This window comes from Rhincodon typus, chromosome 19 (assembly GCF_021869965.1).
Source record: "Rhincodon typus isolate 14 chromosome 19, sRhiTyp1.1, whole genome shotgun sequence".
Taxonomy (NCBI): Eukaryota; Metazoa; Chordata; class Chondrichthyes; order Orectolobiformes; family Rhincodontidae; genus Rhincodon; species Rhincodon typus.
Window position 1 is genome coordinate 6,224,426 of NC_063350.1, and position 24,114 is coordinate 6,248,539.

At 40.1% G+C, this 24,114-nt stretch overlaps 1 protein-coding gene across 6 annotated transcripts in view; it reads right to left on the reverse strand.

Moving 5' to 3' along the window:
• Window positions 1-24,114, reverse strand: part of LOC109938466 (arf-GAP with SH3 domain, ANK repeat and PH domain-containing protein 1-like) — a 216,114-nt gene that overhangs the window by 6,565 nt on the left and 185,435 nt on the right. For 5 of the 6 annotated variants that reach the window (XM_048608240.1, XM_048608242.1, XM_048608243.1 and 2 more), the window contains 5 exons: window positions 23,583-23,789; window positions 17,916-17,976; window positions 16,545-16,603; window positions 11,220-11,401; window positions 3,432-3,554 (listed from right to left, as the gene is read on the reverse strand). In XM_048608240.1, the coding sequence (XP_048464197.1) occupies window positions 3,432-3,554; window positions 11,220-11,401; window positions 16,545-16,603; window positions 17,916-17,976; window positions 23,583-23,789 (632 nt within the window). The remainder of the gene's footprint in view (window positions 1-3,431; window positions 3,555-11,219; window positions 11,402-16,544; window positions 16,604-17,915; window positions 17,977-23,582; window positions 23,790-24,114) is intronic. The other variant, XM_048608241.1, reaches the window with a different exon arrangement.

A 24,114-nucleotide genomic window follows, 5' to 3' on the forward strand; every position in this document is an offset into this window, starting at 1 on the left:
TTCTTTCGGTTTTTATACCTTGAACAGCATAGACCACTCCACTTTCCCTTCATAAATCTCTCTAAGGCTTTTGAACTTGCTAACACAGATCGGCTCTTTTAGCTGCTGTAGAAAATAGGCTGATCGTTGGAGTCCTAGGATTAATTTCTTTTTTTCACCTATCATATCAAAGTTGACAAGTCAAATGTGAACCAACAGCAAACTAACCGAAAATGCAAAGGTTTGTTGCACCAGACTTGTGTTCTCAGAAACATATGCAAGCCAAGAAAAGTGGCTGAGCCGTTTCCACCTCTGTTGACTCAGACAGTACTGGCCATCTGGCAAGACAGTATATCAAAGAAGAATACACAACAGTGTGTCGGGATCCTCAGAATATTTGCTCTTGTGCACAGCAGTGTTTGGTAGACTGTACCATGTGTGCCGAATGAATTATAGATACATCCCGAATGCTATGTTCTACTGGTGCAAGAGGAACAAGTCACTTGCATCTGCAATACAAGGAAATCTGTAATCAAAACCTCAACTGACTCAGGATCAGAGTTGGTGAATGAGAAGTCATTGTTGCTGACTGGAGACAAACTGTTAAGATAGGCATGGAAAAAGGGGAGGACTAAAGAAAGGTCCAGATGATGGAAAAGAGAGCACATAAAATGAAAAAAAAAAATCAATCAGCCAGCCTTGGGCCAACCCTATTCATCTGTGCCAGCTGCAGAAGGGACTGCTACTCACATATCAGCCTCTACAGACACAATGAGTGTTCAATTGTTTTTTTGAGGAGCTGACAGAAAAGATGTTCAGGGTAACAAACATGTAGTAGTATACGTAGATTTCCAGAAGGCATTTGATACAGTGCTTCACAACAGACTTGTCAGAAAAGTTGTAAGTTATGTATAAAAGGGACAGTGGCAATGTGAATACAAAATTGGTAGAACGATAGAAAACAGAGAGTAATGGTCAGTGGATATTTCTTGGGCTGGAGGAAAATTCATAGCTTCCCTGGAGGTCAGTGTTGGGATCCTTGCTTTTCTTGATTTATATTAATGACATGGATCTTGGTGTGCCGAGGACAATTTCCAAATTTGCAGATGATGCTAAACTTCAAAGAATTGTAAGCTGTGAGGAAGATAGTGTGGAACTCCTAAAGGACATAGACAAGTTGGCGGAGTGGGCAGATAGAAAGCCGATGAGGTTCAATGCAGAGAAATGTGAGGTGATGCACTTTGTAGGAAGAACTCTGAAAAATAATACAAAATAGGGAACATAATTTTAAAGGGTTTGCTGGAGCAGAGGGACCTGGGGTATACATGCACAGATCATTGTATGTTATACAACAGATGGAGAGAGTGCAGTAAATAAAGCATACAGTATTCTTGGCTTTATTAACGGGGGCATAGAGTGGGAAAACAAGGAGGTAATGTTGAACTTGTACTAGGCACTCGTTAGACCTCAGTTGGAGTATTGCATTCATATGGAAGCCACATCATAGAAGATGGGAACAGTGCAGAAGCAATTTACTAAAATGGTTCCAGTTATGAGAAACTTTAGCTATGAGGATAGCTTGAAGAAGCAGAACTATTCTCCCTGGACAGAAGGCTAAGAGGAGATCTGCCTCAGGTTTTCAAAATTTTGAATGGGCTGAATAGATGGGGTGAACTGTTTTCACTTGTGAAATAAACAAAAACAAAAGGGCACAGTTTTAAAGAAGGGTCCAGACCCGAAACATCAACTTTCCTGCTCCTCTGATGCTGCCTGGCGTGCTATGTTCGTCCAGCTCCACACCTTGTTATCTCAGACTCCAGCATCGGCAGTTCCTACTATCTTCACAGATTTAAAGTGATGTGCAAATGCAGCAAGGGTGATGTGAGAAAAAAAACTTTTTCACATGGTGAGTAGTTGGGAGATGCAAAGCACTGCCTGGAAAAGTGATGGAGGCAAGTTCAATTGCGGCATTCAAGAGGGCATTGGACAGTTAGTTGAACAGTATATGTGTGCAGAGATATGGGAAAAAAGGCAGGAGACTGGCACTGGATAATAGACCCAGACGAGATAATAGAGCTGGTGCAAGCATGATGGGCCAAATGGCTCCTTCTGCACTGTAATAATTCTGTGATTATGTGAATACAGAAGTGACATATACTTTGAGGCAGTCTACCATATCTTGAGAAAGATGGATATGTTTATTGGTATGTTTACACTATTTCCATATTGCCCAATCACATTATCAGAATTCCCCAAACTATGTTATTTGGTAATAATTCTTCTCTTGAAACATTTCATAAGCATCAGTGAAAGGAATGAACATTTAATCTTTGTTTAGTGGCACTGGTTGAGAGGAACTTTGTTCAAAACACTAAAAAAATTGTCTGTTGTTTTTTGAATGAGCATGGGAATGCTCATTTTCATCTCAATTGGCAAAGCCTCAGTAAAAAACAAAGCATGATTCTTCTGGCACTGCAATCTTCTTAGTGATGTACTTTACTATCGAAGTCTCCACAATCTGTAATTTAGGGTAACTATGAACTGAACCATACTGACGTATCTATGATAGTAAAGTTAAATTCATGTCCTGCATGTTTCCTTCATTAGTCACAGCAGTACGATTCCAAGAAATTACAGCAAGATGAAGTACACTGGAGTATCGAACATGCATTTCTTTTGCTAAGTTGAAGCCTGTTTTCCAGCTCAGCTCTCCACTTTTCAAAAGAATTCTACTCCTATAGTGACCTTGAGCAAATTTAGTTCTATATTACCAAGTCATACTTGTGCCTGGGAATTAAGAGAAAACAAATTTTGAGACTATACAGGATTGTTCCATTGATATTCGGTTCAAACAAAAGACTGGGTTTCCATTCACATGCATCATCGACTCCTCTGATACCCATTAGCACTTATACGATAATGTTTAACGTGGGTCACCAAACTAGTCCTGTGGATATCCCAAATGCCAGGTCCGAGATCATGCACTTCTTCAGTAATGTGTTTAAACAATAGATGTCTCATCAATAGCATCGAAAACAAAAATGATTTAAACCATTGCTGATGTTAAGAAACTATTCAATCTGGATTTCAGCTAAATTTCTGACTTCTGCATTGCACAACAAAGAAGAGGTTGAGAAAGGTGTTATTATTCATTTCCAAGATAAGAGCAACAAAGAAAAAACACCAGCACCAAACAGGTCAAGGTTAAAGAATGAGCACACAGCCAGTTGGACAGCATCCGAGGAGCAGGAAAGTCGATGGTTCGGGCCGAAGCCCTTTGTCAGTCCTGAAATGTTGATCTTCCTGCACCTCAGATGCTGTCTGACCAGCTGTGCTTTCCAGCTCCATATTTATTGACTCTAGCTTCCACCACCTGCAGTCTTTCCTGTCTCCAAGGTTGAAGAATGCTTCCATATGGCAGTACAATCATGTGCCGTTAGATAGATACATACCCACCACTCCTGATCTTCCTCTCCGGTAACTACTATCATCTCTCCCTCTTTGAATGTAAGCTCATCAGCATGATCTGCTGTGCAGTTGTAAATGGCTCTTCCTCTACGAATTTTGGGTTTTGCCTGTAAAATAAATTGTTACGCAGGACCAGAATTTAATTAACCAGTTCTTTTCTTTAGCTGTATTATCTTTCTTCCAACTGCATTAAAATGATAAGACCATAACAAATACGATCAGGAGTAGGCCAATTGGCCCTCAAGCCTGTTCCACCATTCAATGGCATCATAGTTGATGCAACACTCCTTTCGTCCGTTTTCCCTGACTGATCAAGAATCTATCTGTCTCAGCCCTTACTATACGCAAGGACTCTGCCCCCACAGCTCTCTGTGGCATGGAGTTCCAAAGACTCTCAACCCTCTGAGAGAATTGTCTTCCTTCTTCAGGTGGAATGCGCAGCATTTCAGGCAGATCCTGAATTCAGAATAGCAGGAGTGACTGTTTTACACAAGTCCAGCTGATAAAAGTGGAAGTGTTGACTTTAATTTTTAAAAAAATCCCACTTACTCACCATATCAACAGTTTTTAACTGACAGGAGGGATTAAAATCTAAACATAGGGTGCAGTCTTATATATGACTAAGTGATGTAAACTTTGGTGAAATTTGTGGCAGAATTGAGGGGTGAGATGTCTGGTGATGCCTATCTTGATGTCAGGTGCTTCTCTTTCCAACTTGTAAGCATTTGCTGAGCAATCTGGTGAGTTTCTCAAAAGGCAGCACTGAGCTGCCAGTTAAGGGGAATTATTGCTTGATTAATGGCCCAACATGCCTCAGTAATATTCAGATTAGCTTATCAAATGAGAAACAAGCTAGATGTAAAGAAAACAAAACATCAAAATCAGCAGGTACCTGGCGAACTGAGCTTGCCATTTGTTCCTACGGACCCTTGTGTTGCTTAATCCCTTTCTCTTCTCATAACTGTAATGTTCATTTGGGCCAGAAAGTGAGGGCAAACAGGTAATTAGGAAAATAAATATAATGTTTCAATTTATTGCAAGGCAATTGAATACAGAAGTAGAGGGATTATTTTCAGTTATACAGAGCACTGATGAGCCGACATCTAGAGCACTGTGTTTGATATTGTTCTCCCTATTTAAGGAAGAATGTAATACACTGGAGGCCATTCAGGTAAGGTTTACTAGACTAATACATGGAATGGGAGGGCTGTCCTATAAGAAAAGGCTGAACAGGCTGGGCTTGTATTCACTGAAGGTTAGAAGAGTAAGAGGTGACTTGATTGAAATATGTAAGATCTTGAAGGGACTTGTCAGGTGGATGTAGAGAGAATGCTACCTCTGATAAGTGAATCTAGAACCACATGTCAATCTTTAAAAATAAGGGGTCACTCATTTCAGACAGAGGTAAGGAGAAGTCTTTTCTCCCAGAAGGTTGAGAGCTTTTGGAACTGATTTCCTGAAAAGGCAGAGGAAACAGAATTCTTGAATATTTTTAGGGCAGAAGTGGATAGATTTTTGACAAAGGATGAAAAGTAATCAAGGGTAGGCAGGAATCTAGTGTTGAGGTTAAAACCTGATTATCTATGAGCTTATTGAATAGTGAAGCTGCTGCATTTGTTGCACAAGATAGTAGTTCTGAAAGAGTTAAGGCATAAGGCTCCACCCAATCTAATGGTCTCATTTAGTCTTGGGGAGAATTAGGAGTCCACCTTGAAATCCTGATGGGGTAAGTTGTGTCAACCATGTCCAATAGCCAGGGTAATGTACCTATTGCGATCATAGAATAAACTACATCTAATAACACAATATTATATAATACACTAATACAAGTGTCTGTTCTTGTTGAGACTCATGAGTAGTTCATGCTCTGCCACTATTAAACAAACAGGCCTATATACACATTGTAGAAAGGAGGATTGGTGACAACCATTCTACACAACCATTAAAGGGAGTGGTTGATTCTGTAAAACATAGAAGAGCTGATCGTGAGAATGGGGAGGATACTTTCAGTGGGAATCCCCAGGCCTGCAGGGAGCCACCAGCTTTATTGGGCAGTTTTCCCAGCTGGTGAGATGTCCATCTGCCAATGGCAAAAAACCAGTTGTGGTGAGAAGACGACTAGTAAAGTAACCACTTAACAACCTCATCTGGCATAAGGAGGGACAGGTTTCCTGACACCCGTCCCCTCCACTATTAAAATACCATGTCAGGGCAGGGTTGGGGAAATATATTTCTGGACATAGTAATCTTCATGTTTGTTCTACAAGATTTTCTAACTAAATCTCCTAAATTTCCTAAATCTCAAATTAAAAGAAACATTGTCTTGGCCTAAGACATTTATAGAACATCTTAACTATGGCACAGCTTCTCACTCTTAGTACTACATAGAAAATAACTATTCTATTTCCACAGACCAAATGTACATTTTCATTTCAGTACAGTAAATCTGAAAATTCAAGCTGGCCTCCTGTGAAACAGATTTTACTGATCTTGGTTAACTTTGAACAATTTTTCCTTGAACATATCTCACTTTCTCAAATCAAAGGTGTGGCGATGGGCACCCGCATAGGTTCCAGCTACGCCTGTCTCTTTATAGGCTATGTGGAACATTCTTTGTTCCAGTTCTAGTCAGGCTCCCACCCATAACCCTTCCTCAGTTACTTTGATAATGTCATCAGTGCTGTGTTATTCTCTCTTTTGGAATTGAAAAAAATTCATTAGTTTTGCTCCCAATTTCCATCCTTCTCTCACCTTCACCTGGTCCATCTCTGAACTCTTCCCTTCCCTTCCTTGACTTTACTGTTTCCATTGCTAGGGATACGCTGTCTACCAATTCATACTACAAACCCACCATACCCTACAGTTAGCTCGACTACACCTCCTCACATCTCCTTCCTGCAAGGATTCCTATCTGTTCTCCCAGTTTCTTCATCTGTCATGTTCTGATGATGCCACCTTCCACAGGGGCGCCTTTGATAATATCTTCTTTCTTCTTTAACTGAGCATTCCCTCCACTCTGGTTGACAGAGATCTCAACAGTGTCTGATACATCTCCCACACTTCTGCCCTTACCCCTTTCCATCCATCTCAGAATAATAATAGGGTTACCCTTGTCCTCACTTTCCACCGCAGCAGTCTCCAAATTCCAAGCATCATCCTCTGCCATTTTGGCCACCTCCAGCAGGGTACCACCACCAAACACATTTTCCCCTCCCCTCCACGACCAGCATTCCACAGGATCACTCCTTAATCATTGAATTACAGACCCCAACAGTGTGGAAAGAGGCCATTTGGCCTATCAAGTCCACACTGACCCTCTGAACAGTATCACATCCACACCCAGCTCCCCCACCCTATCCACACAATCCCACATTTACTGTGGCTAATCCATCTATCCCACATATCCCTAGACACTACGGGGTAATTTAGTATGGCCAATCACTCCTAACACTTCCTCATCCTCCCTAGCCCAACACCCATCATAGTACCTTCCCATTCAATCAAGTAGATGTAACTCTTGCTCATTTACCTTTTCCCTCCTCACTGTTCCAAGGCCCCAGTCACTCTTCTGGGTGAAGCAGTGCTTTGTTTTTACTTCTTTTAATCTAGTCTATTGCATTCATAGCTGGCAATGCAGACTCCTTTACATTGGCAAGACCAAACACAGACTAGGTAACTGCTTTGTCTGAGGAATAATTCTGATCTCCCAGGTGCTTTCCATGTTAATAAATTTGTTCCCATACTATAATTTCCATCCTCGACCAATGTTCAATAAAGGTTAATGCAAGCTCACGAAACAGCACTTCATATTGATTTACGCACTTTACAGCCTCTAGAGTTCAATATTCGGAGCATGACCTCTGTACTCCATTTTTCCTACTGCTCCTCTTCCCACCCCAGCTGTGTCTTGTCTGTGCCTTATTGATTTTTCTCTTAGCAGAGTGGAGCTATTTTCTTCTTTTCACACTCATTTTACATTTCTATTTCTCCTTTACCACCATTAATGCTGCTTTTGTCTTTTGCTCCAGGTACCCGAACAATCTGTTCCATTTGCTTCTCCTCTCCCCCTCTGGTAATGGCACAAAAAACACAATTTTCCAGCCTCTTTCAGGTCTGAAGAAGAATCATATTAGATTTGAAACTTTAAATCTGTTTCTGTCTCTATAGATGCTGTCAGACTTCTTCCTTGTTTTCATTTCAGATTTCCAGTATCCTCAGTAGTTTGCTTTTATGTGAGGGGTGTGCAACTGGACTTAATTTCTCTGGGCTAGACAATGAAAATAAATAAATCTTTCCATTTACTTAGCCAGTGTGAATTGCCATTGTATGAACAATGTGACAATGACAGAATCAAAGATGACAGTGACTCTGACCCCTCACACCATTGGCATTCTGCAGCTATGTCCATGAGATGCTACTGGAATCAACAGCTTGAAAGGCAAATCCTGAAGCAAACAACTACCTTGAAAAAGATTAATTTAGATTTCATATTTGCTGCCTGATCCTAACATAGTTAACATGAACAATTTTATGCTGTGAATGTTATACAAAGACAATTAAAATGCATGACGGCCAATAACTTTTCTCTTTTGCATAAAGTATTTCAAACCACTCACAGCTTTGACCCTGGAGGTAGTTTTCTAATTTGGGATACATTGCATGAGGTATGAATCTGTGAATCAAATAGTTTATCCTGACAATGTGCCAAAATTCTGAATCTCTTACAGCCACATTTGGCTTTCTCACAGGAATTTGAGGATGTGATCCTTTTATCATGTTAATTGCGGTTCTGGAAATTTAACTGGAGTTGATGACATCCCAGGCTCTGCCACTGCAAACAGCTGTCAAGACTTGATATGACCATCTCAGCTGTTCAGAATAGATCTTGGCTGGAGAGAAATTTTCTTTAGGACCTGCATTTTTTTTGTGTTAACAGTTGTGTTATTTTGGCCTGTTAGCTTAAAATGTAAAAGTTTGCATTTTTCACTGTTTTCATCTGTAAACAATCTAAATCTGGGCTCTGTCTGTCAGAATGGTTGTTTAAAATGCTATTCTTTTCCCCCTTATCTCTTACTGATATTTATATTTCTGTAGGTGCTGACAGTTTTCCATGCCTTTCCCAGGTATGTATCAAACTGTCTCTGTTTAAGCGCACACATTATCCCCACACACAGCACCTCTTTAAAGAAAACCATTATGAGAAAATATTGATACTTGCCTTTTAGTTTTCTTAGAGAGAATTTTGACAAAAAATTCTTTTAAGTGGAGACTGCGGGAAATTAGGATAAACTCCATCATTGGAGTTGACCGAACATTACTTATTCTGGAAAATTAGCTACACCGCCAATATTCAGGTTTCAAGACTCAAATTCAAATCAGAGGGCTAGATTTTCACTTTGCTTTTGAATCCAGAATCTGCCATTGTGGGCTACTCACTGGAATTTTGACTGGGTCATTCCCTTAATTGACATATGATCAGTTTTCCTGTCGTGGGCTCTTGAAGAGAGAGGGACAATCAGAGGCCTCCAGGCTCAGGAGGTGGGATTTGGTGTTGGAGCAGCACTCCATCTAAATGATGGTTTTTGGCTTCAACCACGCTCAGGCAGCACATACACTAGTTTGCCATTGGGTGCCTATCTCCAGGAAATGAACTACCTCTTGTTGTGCTAGGAAACTGGATATTGATTGGAAAATCACTGTTGATCTCCTTTAACTATCATTGACAGGTTCTTGATGAGACTTTCCAGACCCTGAGCCCGTTGCACTTAACAGCCAGCATTAGGAATGTTTCTGGAAAATGGTGTCTGTACACTGACTGGTGCTGATATTTTTGGACTCAGATCCTTTCCACATCAGGATCTGAAAACTCTGCCCAGAATCACAACTCTAGATAAAGGTTTTGGGAATAGTTTAAACTTTTCTAGTCAAGCAGAGAGCCTTCTACAAAGTCTGCCTGAATCTTGTTCCATTAAAATCAACAAATAAAAGGAACATGGAGTTCAAGCTGCTCTGTACCTCGTTAACTGGTCTCCCCTTTCCTGACCAGATCACACCCTGTGTTCCTAGCCCGGTAAACACACCCAATGATGATTGTTTTACAACAGCAGTCAGGCTCAAACTTCAATTCTACTTCCCTGGTTGTTCTTTCCCTCCCTTATTCTGGTCAGGTACAATTCTTGGAGGTTCCTTCGGGAGATTTAGCAAAACCTCATTTACTATGGGTCAACATTGGGTAACAGGATGGCGAATGGCTTTGATCTTCCCATCAAGGAGACCAAGTCCGATGGGCACTACAGACTGCCCAGGACAAGAAAAGCAGGCAGAGGATAAAAGGAGTTTGGAAATCTTTGTAGGTGACAACTTCTACTGAGCTTTGCATAAGGGACAACAGATACCATAGAAATGTCATTCTTTATGAACAGCAGGTGTGCTGTTGATAATACATTTACTGGGAAATTTTCTCTGGGTCCATTAGGGACTGAACAGCCTGCAAGACAGCCAAAATCAGGAACCTTGAGCTAAATACTAGTTTAGCCTATCTTTAGCATAAGACATTATCTAAGCCACTGAGAAGATTTTCATGCCACTGATTGCCAGTTAAATTGGCTGCTAGAACACATTAAAAAGTTACATGCCTTTTTGGTGGACAGGGTCAAAAGCTGTCCCAACATTGACTGCCTACATAAGACTGAATGAGTTGTTACTGAGTAATTCATGAGCTACTTAAAGACCCATTCACTCACTGGCCTTTTTCAAAATTATCAACCATTGAACAGTGTTTATTCTGGAAATTCTGAGGACTTCACCCGAGAAGAGTGAGAGCTGTGCTTCTCCACCTTATTCTGAGGAGCGATCATCTCAACCTGAAATGTTAACTCAGTTTCTCACCACAGATCTGCCTGACCTGTTAGGTATTTCCAGTAGTTTTAAAAATCTTTTATGAGTCATTAGGAGAAAGGGAGTGCCTGGACATAGGCATCTTGCTAGAGATCTGCAGGATATTGGAAGAGATGGAGAAGGATATGATGAGCAGCATTACTTGCAGGATGTGAGAGAGATAGAAAAAAGAGGACTCCTTCCACTTAGAGTAAGTCTCTTTCTCTGGTCCTCCTCTACCAGGATCTAGTGTCCTATTACAATGGGCCTGTTTCCCTCTCCCACATTCCTTAGCTATCCTAAAACCTGTGAGTGTGTATCAGTCTGTGTACTCCACATACTCAGTGCAAGTGGCTGCATGGAACCCACATACATTACTCCACAAGAATCGCTTCCAATCATTGCTTCAGTGCTAACTCTACACGTGCCTGTTTTAGCAACTTCAGGCAAGTTGAAAGTATGGTAAATTAGTATTTAGGCCTAAAATTGCATGTTAAATACAGACTTTCAAATAGACAAGTCTTATTAGCACAACATCCACTTAGCGCCTGATTTGATTGTGCTACCAAAATAACCCTCTAGGTCATAGAGTAATGAGCCAGAAGTTGTGGTTTTGAGAAACGTATTGAAACTATGTCAGTAAATTACTGCTGACTGTTGACGAGGACTATAATGGCCTGTTCTAGCAATGGTCTGATCATTTTAATGCATGCTCAACAGAAGACTTAATATTTTCACCAATTCCTATTAAACTATTTTATACATTTCATCCTTTTTGATAATCATTTCAGTAATATGCTTTATTAAACTACAAAGCTTCTTTACATTAACAAGCTAGTACTCTTCCACATTACTAAACATGCATTCCCAACTGTAAAAATGTGTTCATTTCTTACCATATTCATTTTCCGGGGAAGTGGTATTGGATTTCCAGGCACAGCATAGACATCATTGTTTGGTTCAGCAAAGGAAGACCTCACAGGTGAAGTAGTGGGCCATGGTGATTTCTGGCTGACCTCTGCAACATTTTGGGATTTTCTGGGTATGGCGTAGATTTGTTCAGGTTTCTTCTGATCTACTAGAAAATAATACATTCAAACAGTTCACAATCTAATAAGGAAATCAGTTGCACAATACTTTCAACTTTTTAACAGAAGCAACAGATTTTTGACTGAAGTCTGTATTTGCAGTCCAAAAGGTGATGACAAGAACATATCAAGGAACCAAATACAAAGTGCTTTGTAACCTGACCACATTCGAAAAAACATCTGTATTCATAATTCTTTCTTTAGGCTGTTGAAAAGTCCAAAGTTTAATCGGACCACCCAATGTCATTCTTAGCCTTACAAACTAGGTTCAGTTGCTCTGTACTGGGTTAGATTGAGATAAATTTTTAATCATGGGAGCTAGTTTCACATCATAACCCCCATGGAATAAGTTGGACATGCCTACCACAACGCTCGATGCTTCAATCAATTAAAGAACAGCTATTAGACTTGCTGAATGGCCACAGAGAAGCGCTTCAGCATTAAACGATTGGTAGTCCCACTGGTTGAAGGGGAAGTTGCTGATTTTCATATGAGCACTAACTCCCAACATGTGGCTGTGTAGATTGTTGTCACCGTCCTCATATCTGACTTGGTCTACAGGACTTGTTGGTCTAAAGTGGTAGAGGAAACCCACTAGGTAGTCTAATGAAAAAAGGCTCTTGTTTTAAACAGGATGCAGTTTATTGCACAACTGCACTCAGATATAAGATAAATTAATAAGATGTTTTTACTAAGACTATAGCAAGACCTAGCATAACAGTCTGTTCCCTGTAAGATTTTCAGATGTTCTGCCTTTCCTCATCCAAGTCCTCATGGCATCATCAGATTGGGTGGAATTTAATGCAGTCTTTAGCATTAACCCTTTCGACAGCTGAGGATTGTCCATATTTTTGGACAATCCCTTTGGAAAGTATGCATTTTGGCAGCATAGCAAGGACAGTTTGAATGCCAATGCCCCAATAACAGAACAGAGTGGAAAGTTCAAATCAGCAGTGTTGTCTGAGAGCTGCTGAGCATTCTTAGAAGGGATAAAAAGTTCGCGGAATCACAGAAATGTCAAGGTGCAGAAGAAAGTCATTCAGCCCGTCATATTTGCACTGGCTCTTCAAATGAGCGTCATTATCTCATGCCAATCTCTGAAATTTTGAACATTATTTCTATCCAAATAATCATCTAATACTCACTGAATGCCTCAATATGCCTCCACACATTTCCAGGCAGTGCAGTCCAAACCCTAACCACTGACAATTTGAAAATGTTTTTCTTAATTCACATTTTCTTCTTTTACAAGTCTCTTTAAATCTGTGCTCATGGTTCTTGATCCTTTTATGAGTGGATATAGTTTCTTCCTATCTACTCTATCCAGTCCCCTCATGATTTTGAAAACTTCTATGAGATCTTGTCTTAGCCTTCTATTTTCCAAGGAGAACAGTCCCAATTTCTTCAATCTATCATCATTAACTGAAATTTCTCATCCCTGGAATCCTGTTCTGCATCCTCTCCAATGTTTTCACATCCTTCCGATAAGTGGTGCTCAGAAATGTATTCAACACTCCAGTTGAGGTCTAGCAAGTGTCTTATACAAGTTCAAGATCACTTCCCTGCTCATGTACCCTATACCCCTATTAATAGAGCCAAGAATACTGAATGCTTTATTAATTTTTCCCAACCTGTTCTGCTGCCTTCAGTAACTAGTACACATACTCACCCAGGTGCCTTTGTTCCTGCAGCCCCATTAGAATTGTAACCCCTATTTTGTATTGTCTTTCAAAGTTCTTCCTACCAAAATGCATCACCTCACACTTATTGCATGAACCTCATCTGCCAGCTATCTGCCCACTCCACCAACCTGATATATTCTTTACAAGTTCTACGTTGTCTTCCTCACAGTTTATAATTCTTTCAAAGTTTCATGTCATGTGCAAGCTGTGAACTTGTCCCTGTACATCAAGATCTAAATCATAAAAATATATCAGGAAAAGCAAGACACCCACCCAACGCTGATCCTGGGAAACTCCATCACAAACCTTACTCCAGCCTGAAAAAATGATCCTTTGTTCATTACTAAATGTTTCCTATTACTCAGCCTATTTTGTATTCACGTTGCTACTGTCAATTTTTGTCCATGGCCAATAATTTTCCTCAGAAGTCTGTTGTGTGGCACTGGATCAAATGCCATCTGCAAGACCATGTACACAGCATTAGCTTCATCTAGCCTTTCTTTTACCTCTTCAAAAAATTCCAGCAAGTTAGTTAAACTTAATTTCCTTTTTAGAAATCTATGCTGGCTCTTACTAATCAACCCACTTTTTTCCATGTGACTAATAATTCTACCCCAAATAATTGTTTCTGGAAGCTTTCCCACAACTTAAGTTAAACTGACTGCTCTGTACTTGTTGGGCTTATTCTTACAACCTTTCTCAAAAAAGGCTGTAATGTTTGCGATTTTTCAGTCTTCTGGTATGTTCCCCAAGTCTAGGGAAGCCTGGAAGATTATAATCAGCGTCCCTGCAATCTCAACTCTCACTTCCTTCAAAATCCTTGGACGCATCTCATCCAGTTCCAGTGCCTTGTCAACTTTAGGTACCAACAGCCTATCCAACACTTCTTTCTTATCAATTTTAAATCTTTCTGGTTCCACCTTTTGGCCTGGGTAGCATCTCCAACTTTGGTAAAGACAGATGCAAAGTATTCATTTAACACCTCAGCCATGCCTGCAGCCTCTATATACAAATGCCCTTTCTGGGTCTCTGATTGGCCCTACTCCTCCGCTTGCCGCTCTCTTACTATTTATATGCTGATAGAAAATTTTGGGACACACTTTTATGTTTGCTGCCAGTCTATTTTCATCATTCCTCTATGGTTCTCTTATTTTCTTTTCCACCTCTCCTCTCAAACTTATGTATTCCTCTTTGTTCTCAAATGCATTTTTATTCTGTTCTCTGGGCTTAAGACCATAAGATATAGGAGCAGAATTATTTGATTTGATTTATTTTTTTGTCACATGTACTAAGACACTGTGAAAAATATTGTATTGTATGCTAACCAGACAGATCATACCTTACTTAAGTACATCAGGTTAGTAGAACAGCATGCAGAATATAGTGTTACAGCTACAGACAAGGTGCAGAGAAAGGTCAACTCTAATGTATGAGAGGTCCATTCATAAGTTTGACAAAAGCGGGGAAGAAGCTGTTCTTGAATTAGGTCATTCATCAATGATAATTTTCTGTTACAAGCAAAATGAGCAAAAATAGTTATACAACATAGAAACAGGCCCTTCACTCCACCATATCTATACTGACCTACAAACACCAAACTACACTTAATCCCTGGGATAGTAGGAACTGCAGATGCTGGAGAATCTGATATAACAAGGCGTAGAGCTGGATGAACACAGCAGACCAACTGCATCAGAGGAGCAGGAAAGCTGACGTTTCGGGCCTAGACCCTTTTTCAGTAAGAAGCTTTCCTGCTCCTCTGATGCAGCTTGGCCTGCTGTGTTCATCCAGCTCTACACCTTGTTATCTCTACACTTAATCCCTTTTACCTGCGCTTGGTCCATGGCTGACTATGCCCCGTTATTTTAAGTACTCATCCAGATTGCATCTTAAATGTTGCGAGATACCTGCCTTAAACACCCTCTCAGGCAACATGTTTCATATTTCTACCAACTTTTGGTTGAAAATTTTTTTTTCTCATAACTGCTCTAAACCACTTGCTCCTCACCTTAAACTTAAACTGCCTGGTCTTAGACATGTCTTTCATGAGGACGAAATTCTCACAATCTATACTATCTACACCTCTCATAATTTTGTACACCTCAATGTGATTCCTCCTTAGCCTCCTCTGCTCCCAGGAAATCCAGTCTCTCCTCATAACTGAGTCCTTTCATCCCAGGAAACATCCTGGTGAATCTCCTCTGCACCCTCTCAGTGCTATCACATCCTTCCGATAGCGTGCCAACAGGAATTACACATGGTATTCCATCTGTGGCCTAACCAATGTTTTATAAAGTTGAATCAAAGCTTCTTTGCTACTATATTCTACATCCCGGCTGATGAAGGCAAGCATCCTATACACCTCTTCACCACCCTGTCTACCTTGTTCCTCAGTACACCCGAGTGATCTACCATTCATTGTGTATTTCCTTCCCTTATTAGATCTCTCAAAATGCATCACCCTACACCTATCAGGATTAAATTCCATCTGCCATTGGTTGTCCCAATTTACCAGCTGATCAATATTAGATCGTAGCTTGAGACCATCCTCCTCACTATCAAAAACATCCTAGTTATTGTGTCATCTGCAAACTTACCAATTAAACCTAGATTCACATCCAAGTCGTTAATGTACATATCAAACAGCAAGGGTCTCAGCACCAATCCCTGCGGTACATCGCCGGTCACAGGCTTCCAATCACAAAAACAACCCTCCATCATACACCTTATCCCCCTATTTGTAATCCAATTTCGGATCCAGTTTGCCGACTTGCCTTGGATCCCAGGGGTTTTTACCTTTTGGACTAGCCTTCCATTTAGGACCTTGCCAAAGGCCTACTGAAGTCCATGTAAATCACAGCAGGTCAGACAGCATCCGAGCAGCAGGCCGAAACGTTGAATTACCTGCACCTCGGATGCTGTCTGCCCTGCTGTGCTTTTCCAGCCTCACACCTATAGGTTCTGGCTTCCAGCATTTGCAGTCCTTATTGTCTCCATGTAAACCACACCAACTACACTACCTTCATCAATATATTTAGTCACCTTTTTAAAAACAACTCAATTTAGTTGGTCAGGTAGGGTCTCCCTCGAACAAATCCATGTTGACTATCCCTGATCAATCCCTACGTTTCCAAGTCATGATTAATCCTGTATTTCAGAAATTTTTTCAATAATTTCCCTAACACTGATGTCAGACTAACTGGTCTGTAATTATGTGGTCTATCCCTGCTGCCCTTCCTGAACAAAAGAACCACATTTGCTACCCTAATTAGCTATTCTACTACTTTGAAAGTATAAAGGAAGAAGTGAAACTCAATAAATGTGAGTACTGTAAAATACAGAAAATTTTCAAGTTGCGGAATATAATAGTGGCAATCTTGCTCAATGTTTGGGCCTGGTACAAGAATAAACTTTAAATTTTACAGGAATAATGATGTGGTGCTTTCCTTACCTGTCTCTGGTAATTCAGGAAGAGCATGAAGACCAGGTGATACCTTTGGAGACTGCACGCTGAAATTCAAATTGGGAAAAAAATGATGTAATGGAATAAATTTAATGGAGCAAAGCATTATTCATTCTTTTTACTACTGTTGTGGAATTTAATAGAAAATTAAAATGATTTCCCTTACTTTTGTAAATTTGCCTGCACCGTAAAATGTAGTTTGTGCAAGGAACTTATGAAGAAAACTATCTAACCTTCAGTTCTTTACAACTAAAGCCCTCCTTGGACTGTCAAGAAATTAAAAATGCCAATTTGGAGGTAAATCCCAAGGAAATATAGACATTATCCAAATTTTGTGCTCAGCTCAAAATGAACGGTCTACAAAAGAAAGTTGCCTGCAAATCTGACAGGAATCTGGCCTCGGGGGCAGGCAACATGAGAGATGGTAGCAGAGTGGCTATGTTACTAGGCCAGTGTGGAGCTGGAGGAACACAGCAGGCCAGGCAGCATCAGAGGAGCAGGAAAGCTGACGTTCCGGGTCAGGACCCTTCCTCGGAAACGGGGGGTTATCTCTGACTCCAGCATCGGCAGTTCTTACTATCTCTGATGTTACTCGGCCAATTTGATTGGATCCTAACTGCCCTCTGAAATGGCCGAGCAAGTGGCTCACCATTACCTGCTAACAGGCAATAAATCTGATCTTTCCAGCAACACTCACATCCCGAGAAAAATGTCAGCAAGTTGAAAATTTCATCAAATTGAAATATTCACACATAGAAACCAGTAATTCAAAGTACTGCACTTATAATTTAAAATTTCAGAATGTAAAATAAACACAGAACTGTAAGTAAGATAGAAGCTAAGACAAACATACTTTTTTTTAAAAAGGCAAAATAATTGTGCATTAAAAGATATATGCAACTTGCAATCAATGTGGAGACATCTGGAATTTCACAAACACAGGACAAGCTTTTCAGGGCCAATAAGGGTGTTTAGTAGTAATTATGAAATCAGCACATTGTTCAAAACCAAGCATAGCCTTTCAAAAAAGTAAGCTTTTCCACAATTTTTACAATATGATAGCAGAATTAGAGCGAACATTTTTGTCAATTCATGATCGCAAGTGAGACATCAGTCTTTGGGAACTCTGCAGTGCGCCTGATCGAGAAGCAAGTCTCTGGATTTCCCTGTTATTCTTCACATAGTGATCAGGATGAATGTTGGCAGTTACTTTATAATTACACATCAAAATTAAGGTAATTGTGAATAACAAAATTCAATCTAAGTTCAGCAGGAGTGTTAACATTTCACACATTAAATCCAAACAATGTGATATTTTAACAAAACAGTAAAACAAGAAAAACCTCGGGAGTATCTAACCTTGGCCTTGGCGAAGATCTATCCACCACTGGAGGAGGCGGACTAGATGGTGGAGTAGATTCTAAAAATTAGAAAATAACAAGGGACATCAATCTATAAACAGGTCTACAGTTTAAATTGTCACATTGGTAACATAAGCTTCAACAAATTAATTAAAACATTTATATTTCTAACTCTTTCCAATTAAAGACTACATTGCTTAGAGTGGGTGTGTTCTGATGAGCACAATTTTCCCGCTTGTATATAATGCACATTTTAATAGCCATTATATAATAATCTAGGTTGCTTTTACTGAGGTTATATTATTTAACAATGGCTGCCTTCACTGGGGTCATTTATCTCAATTAACAGCCAAGGGAGCATCTGAAAGAGTGGTTTCTCAAAAATAAATCTTACTTTAAGCTGGTCAACACATCAAAAGATTTTTGACAATGGTATTGGAGTGATACTTCCTCCCAGTCCTTCATGGAGGACTGAGCACCCATTTGCAGCTAAGAAACAGAGAGAATTGTGTCATTCACTGTTGTAAAGCAAGCCACTGGTGCTTTAAAATGTCTCAATAGCAGATTATATCTTAAAAGGCATCAGAATGCTATAGCCTGCCCGTAAATATGAAGATACTTGGCCTTTATGCTTTTCAGTTGGACTTTGCTGGGAGAGGAGAGTTTTGTTTAGTTCCCGGGAGACAGTTTGGCTGTAATCTTATTGACTTTAATAAGGCTTGTTCTGTTAAGGCAGCCTTGCGTAAAGTTTGGGACTCCAGCCCCTCAGTGAGAGGAATTCCTGCCCTCCAAAGCTGCTGCCCTGATTATTTCCAGCAGCTCTAGCAATCACAGCAACGCCAGAATACAGTGGAGGATGAGCCTTGGATTGCAAAAGTCTCAAAGATCAAATATAGGCATTGGACCCAGGTAAATCTGGGATTTTTTTTGGCAGTAAAGGATCGGGCAAACTAGGAATGGGGTGTGCAGGTTGAAGTGGTTGGGACAGTGCACTTTGAAGGCCAGGAAGGCAGTGGCAACGTGCAAATGTTCTGGGGTCTGAGATTTAATCCCATCATTGACAGAAGATGAAATTTGAATTGAATAATAAAAATCCTGGAATGTACAAGCTAGTCGAGTGGCAACCATGACACCATTCTTGATTGTCACAAAAACCCATCAGGTTCAGTAATTCTTACAGGAAAAGAAATCTGCCATCCTAAACCAGTCTGGCCTACATGCAGCTCCAGATAAACCACAGCAATGTGGTTGACTGTTAACTGTCCTCTGGGCAATTAAGGATGAGTAATAAATGCTGGTACTGCCAGTGATGCCCACATCTCATGAATGAATGAATGAATGAATGAATGAATGAATGAAAGAATGAAAGAATGAAAGAAAACAAAGTGGATAGCCAAAATGGCAGGGTTGAGGAAGATGACATTTTGGGGCGTATCCCTGATGCACACAGGGTACCCATTGATGAATGTATCCTAGTCCCCTTCTTCCTACATTTAACTAAATGTGTTAAAAAACTGTCCTTTCCACTTTCACCCACTTTTCACTGTCAAGTGTATTATGGCAGTAGAGGTGGATTGAGGGCCTTTAGTAGGCAATAATTGGCTATTTAGGGCTTGAGCAGGCCTAACAACAGGCGGCCAAGTGGATGCCTCAAATATCGCCTGAATTATGGGAAAGTCATAGGCAGGAAGATGATAGGCTAGCCACCCAATATATTTTATGTGCTCAACCTGCTTAAAACAGGCTCACCTGGGATGGGACTTGTGGTAAAATCCGGCCTTTAATATGGGTAGCAATGGTAACGAAGCATTTCAATTTTACATATCCTTGAAGTTGACACATGCACACCTTTTGCACTATTTTACCTGACTACAAACTGTTAATTATTAGTACAGAGCTTGAGCACTGCTGAAATAAGACATTTTGTCAAAACGTTTCTTCTTGTACTCAAGATATTTTGCAGGAATACCAATTCAAGGGGGAAACCAACATTTATACTACGTAAGAGGAGAATACTGATTCATTAACAAGTAGACTCAGTTTGATAGAGGCTTTGTCGTGGAGAGTACACCCATTAATGTGGATTGACAGATAACTGCCAGGTTTTGCTTAAATTTTAATCAAGGCAGGTTGACTCTCATTGATCAGGGCAATGTCGTGAGAAATAAACCAATGAATGGCTGGCATTTATTTTGTTAAGTTGGAGCACGTGTGGTACATGTGCATTCTTTTTGTCAAATGCAGAATCATGTGTAACGTTGACAGTTTTGCAAGCATGGGCTGGTTGCCTACAGTTACTGACTTGCTCGTTGTGAACAGTGGCAGGGACGTGCTATGGAAATGATCTGCAAGTCTTTGGGCCGCATTGCCTACATTCCTGGCATCAAACTCATAAAATTCATATATCACATTCCTCATTTGTGTGACAGGCAGAATGTCTTTTTAGCTTGATGGCAGCATCCAGTTAGTGATGAATACCACTCTTGTTGCTGCTGCATTGTAGCTGTGAGAAGCAGCTTGCTTATCCTATTGCTTAAACATTTGAGATAACCTACACTTCCAGGGTGATCTGAATTGGACTGACCACCTTTCAGGAACAAGTGTGACTACTTTAGGATATTTCATGAGTTTGTGTGATGTACAGCAAGAAACAATCTGATTAGGTAGCCATTAACCAACAGATTGGCTCTGTTGGACCCTATTTTAGCATTAAGTTTGAATGGAGTGGGCATTACGCATGAGCTACAGCCTCTAATTTTCTTTTTAACATGCGAACCTCTGAACACTGAGGCATCAACTTCTGAAACTGGAATTCAATACATCGGTCATGTGGCACGTGCGGAACCTTGCAGCAGCTACATGTGTACACGGTCAAGTAGCTTAGAGGGAATGTTATTTACAAGGTTGCTGATAAGGCCAATTTATAGTGCATGGAACTGGAGGAATCCTATTCTGACCAAAGAATAGGTAGGTAGTAGCTTGTGGTAGGTAGTAGTAGAGACCTCCATGGCTGATTTCTCAACTAAGACATGGAGGAAAGGGAGCTCATTTGACTGTTTCATTTCAAAAATGAACTTGAGTCAGGATGGAACACGTTGAAACAAGTAAGGAAATTTTGCATGCACCTACAGATAAAAATTTAGCAAATGCATTATCTAAATATAAGAAAGTCCAATAGGTAGGAGGTTAGGTGCCATTCCATTGAAGTCAGATTTTTCATAGATATTTACATCTATTAATATGAAAGTTATAAATGGATAATATGGAAATTAGAATATTAATACATGGGGCCTTGGTTTTGCAAACAACAAGAACATTTACATGCATTTCACTTGTTTCAAAGCAATAAAATAGACGACAGCCACTTGTTGGTTCATTTCTCAGGATACTTACTTGACAATTAGAGTCAACCTCTATGGTTTAAAATTTAAACAATGCCTGGAAGATAACTGTCAATCAACATTATGCATTCTCTGTGGCAATTCCTGTACCTGTGTCAGCTTGCCAAACAATCAACAAATTCTTGTCATGAAGTATAAATGTCAGTGTCCTGTGAATTGGCATTGTTGCAAAATGTCCTGATGAGTGTAAGCCAAAAAGCCTCAATAAAATATGCCTGCTTTCAGCAATACTGGCATAAAAATTGTAATCAAAATGATCAATCTCAACTGACTTCACATGGAGAATCACCAGAAGCAACAAGTGTGACTAAAATTGAAGTTGATCCAGATAGAAAACATGAAACAGTACTTCTGAAGTTTAGCAGGTAGGTGTTAAATCATAGAAAAGGTATAGCACAGAAAGAGGTCAATTAGACATCACGTCTGTACTGGCTAAATAAACTAGCCACCCATTCTAATCTCACTTCAGTCCACCAAGCCTATCCACTATCTACAAGGCACAAGTCAGGAGTGATGGAATATTGTGCATTTGAATGGATGGGTGCAGCTCCAACAACACTCAAGAAGCTTAACACCAGCCAGTACAAAGCAGCCCGCTTGATTAGCATCACGTCCACAGATATCCACTCCCTCTAAGATTGACACTCAGCAGCAGCAGCGTGAGTTATCTACAAGATGCACTGCAGAAGTTCCTCAACTGTATGTCATACAGTTCAAGACTTACATTCCTATTCTTACAATCAATACCTCTCCCAATGAACGGAAGCATTCTACATGTCTTCTTGGAGATAGCAAGAACTGCAGATGCTGGAGTCAGAGACAACCCAGTGTGGAGCTGGAGGAACACAGCAGGCCAGGCAGAATCAGAGGAGCAGGAAAGTTGACATTTCGGGTCGGGACCCTTCTTCTTTACTTTCAGGGACCGGTGAACATCCAAGGTCCTTACCCTAATTCTCAATACCCCTTGTTTATTCTGTATTCCCTTGCTTCAAATGCCCTCCCAAATGCATAACTTTGCACTTCTCCAGACTGAATTTTATTTGCCACTTTCCCTCCCACTGAACTAAATTGTTGGTATCTACCTGCAGTTGACAGCCATCCTCTCTGTTATCATCTACCTGGCCAATCTTTGTATCATCTATAAACTCTCAAATCACACCTCCCACATTTAAGTCTGAACCATTACTACAAGCCACAGACAGCAAGGGATCCAATCCTGAGCTCTGTCAAACATCACTGGAAACCACTTTACACTTGCAAAAACATCCGGTGAACATTACTTTTGTTTCCTGTCACTGCGCCAATTTTGGATCCAACTTACCACATTAACCTGCATCCCACGGGCTTTAATTTTTTTTCCCGTTTCTCTTTCCACAGATGCTGCCATACCTACCTGATGGGTTTCTCCAGCACTTTCTATATTTGTTTTACTTTTTATGACAATCTGTTATTGTCAAATGTCTTATTAAAATTTGTGTAGACAACATCCATTACATTATCCTCATCAATCCTCCTTGTTACTTCCTCTAATAATTCAATTAACTTAAATCATGCTGACTATTCTTAATTAATTGGTGCCTCTCCAAGTAACATTTAAATCTATCTCTTGGCATTGATTCTTGCAATTTGTGCACCACTGAGGTCAGTCCTATAAGTATTTGGCCTAACCCTTTTTGAATATGCTCACAGACCTCTAATTCTCTGGTACCTCATATTTATCTCGTGAGATTGGAAAATGCTCCTCAGAATATCTGTTATGTCTTCCCTGGCTACCCTTAACAGACCAGGATACAATTCATTGGGCCCTATGATTTATTTGCCTTCAACAAGGTCAGTTTTTCCAATATTTCCCTTCTCATTATTTTCATTTTACTTACTTTTTCACATCCTGTTTAACCACAATGTCTGCATCATCGCTGTCCTTTGTGAACACAGAGTCAAAATACTCATTCAGAACCACGCTCACATGTTCTGCATTCAAGCACACATTACCAAGTACACTTCTGATTGATCTAATCTTTCCATTGTCATCTTCTTGCTCTTAATGTCCTGATAAAACATTTTTTGATTTTCCTTAATTTTATTGGCCACTATTTTGTCGTATCCTCTCTTTGCTTCCTAGCGTCTGTCCACTCCACTCCTGTGCTTCTTATACTTCTCTAAGTTTTCAAAAGTATTTTTAATTATTTATTCCTTCTCAAATGATTCTTTAAATTACCGGTATAGGCAAAACTAAGAATATTCTGCTACTTGTTAAAACATACCAAATGAGGATTGCTTGCGATTTAGTGGACTATGAGGTACTCTGGGTGTGGGTTCAGATAATGTCCGTTTATGCTTGGTTGTCAGTGGCGGTAGAGGTGGTCGTTTCTTAGTTGAAGGGCTGTCCGAGATAAAGGCTGCACTTCCAGGAGGAGGACTCTTGACAGAAAATGGAGGATGAGGAGGAGGAGGAGGTGGAACACTTGGAGCTACAAAAGCAATAAAGTCAATATAAATTAACTTTGCATAAGTATTTTCTTTCTGTTCAGTAATTTTTCAAAATTGAGTTGAATTATCATTCACTCATTTAGAGAACCATGTACAGTCAATTAATATTACATTTTCATAGCACAAATCTTACCTAAGATCCAACTATTCCAAGCAATTAAGGCTTTAAACGAAAAAGAGGTGATGGCCTAGTGGTATTACTGCTGGACTATTAATCCAGAAACTCAGCTAATGTTCTGGGGAAACTGAGATAACAAGGTGTAGAGCTGGATGAACACAGCAGGCCAAGCAGCATCAGAGGTGCAG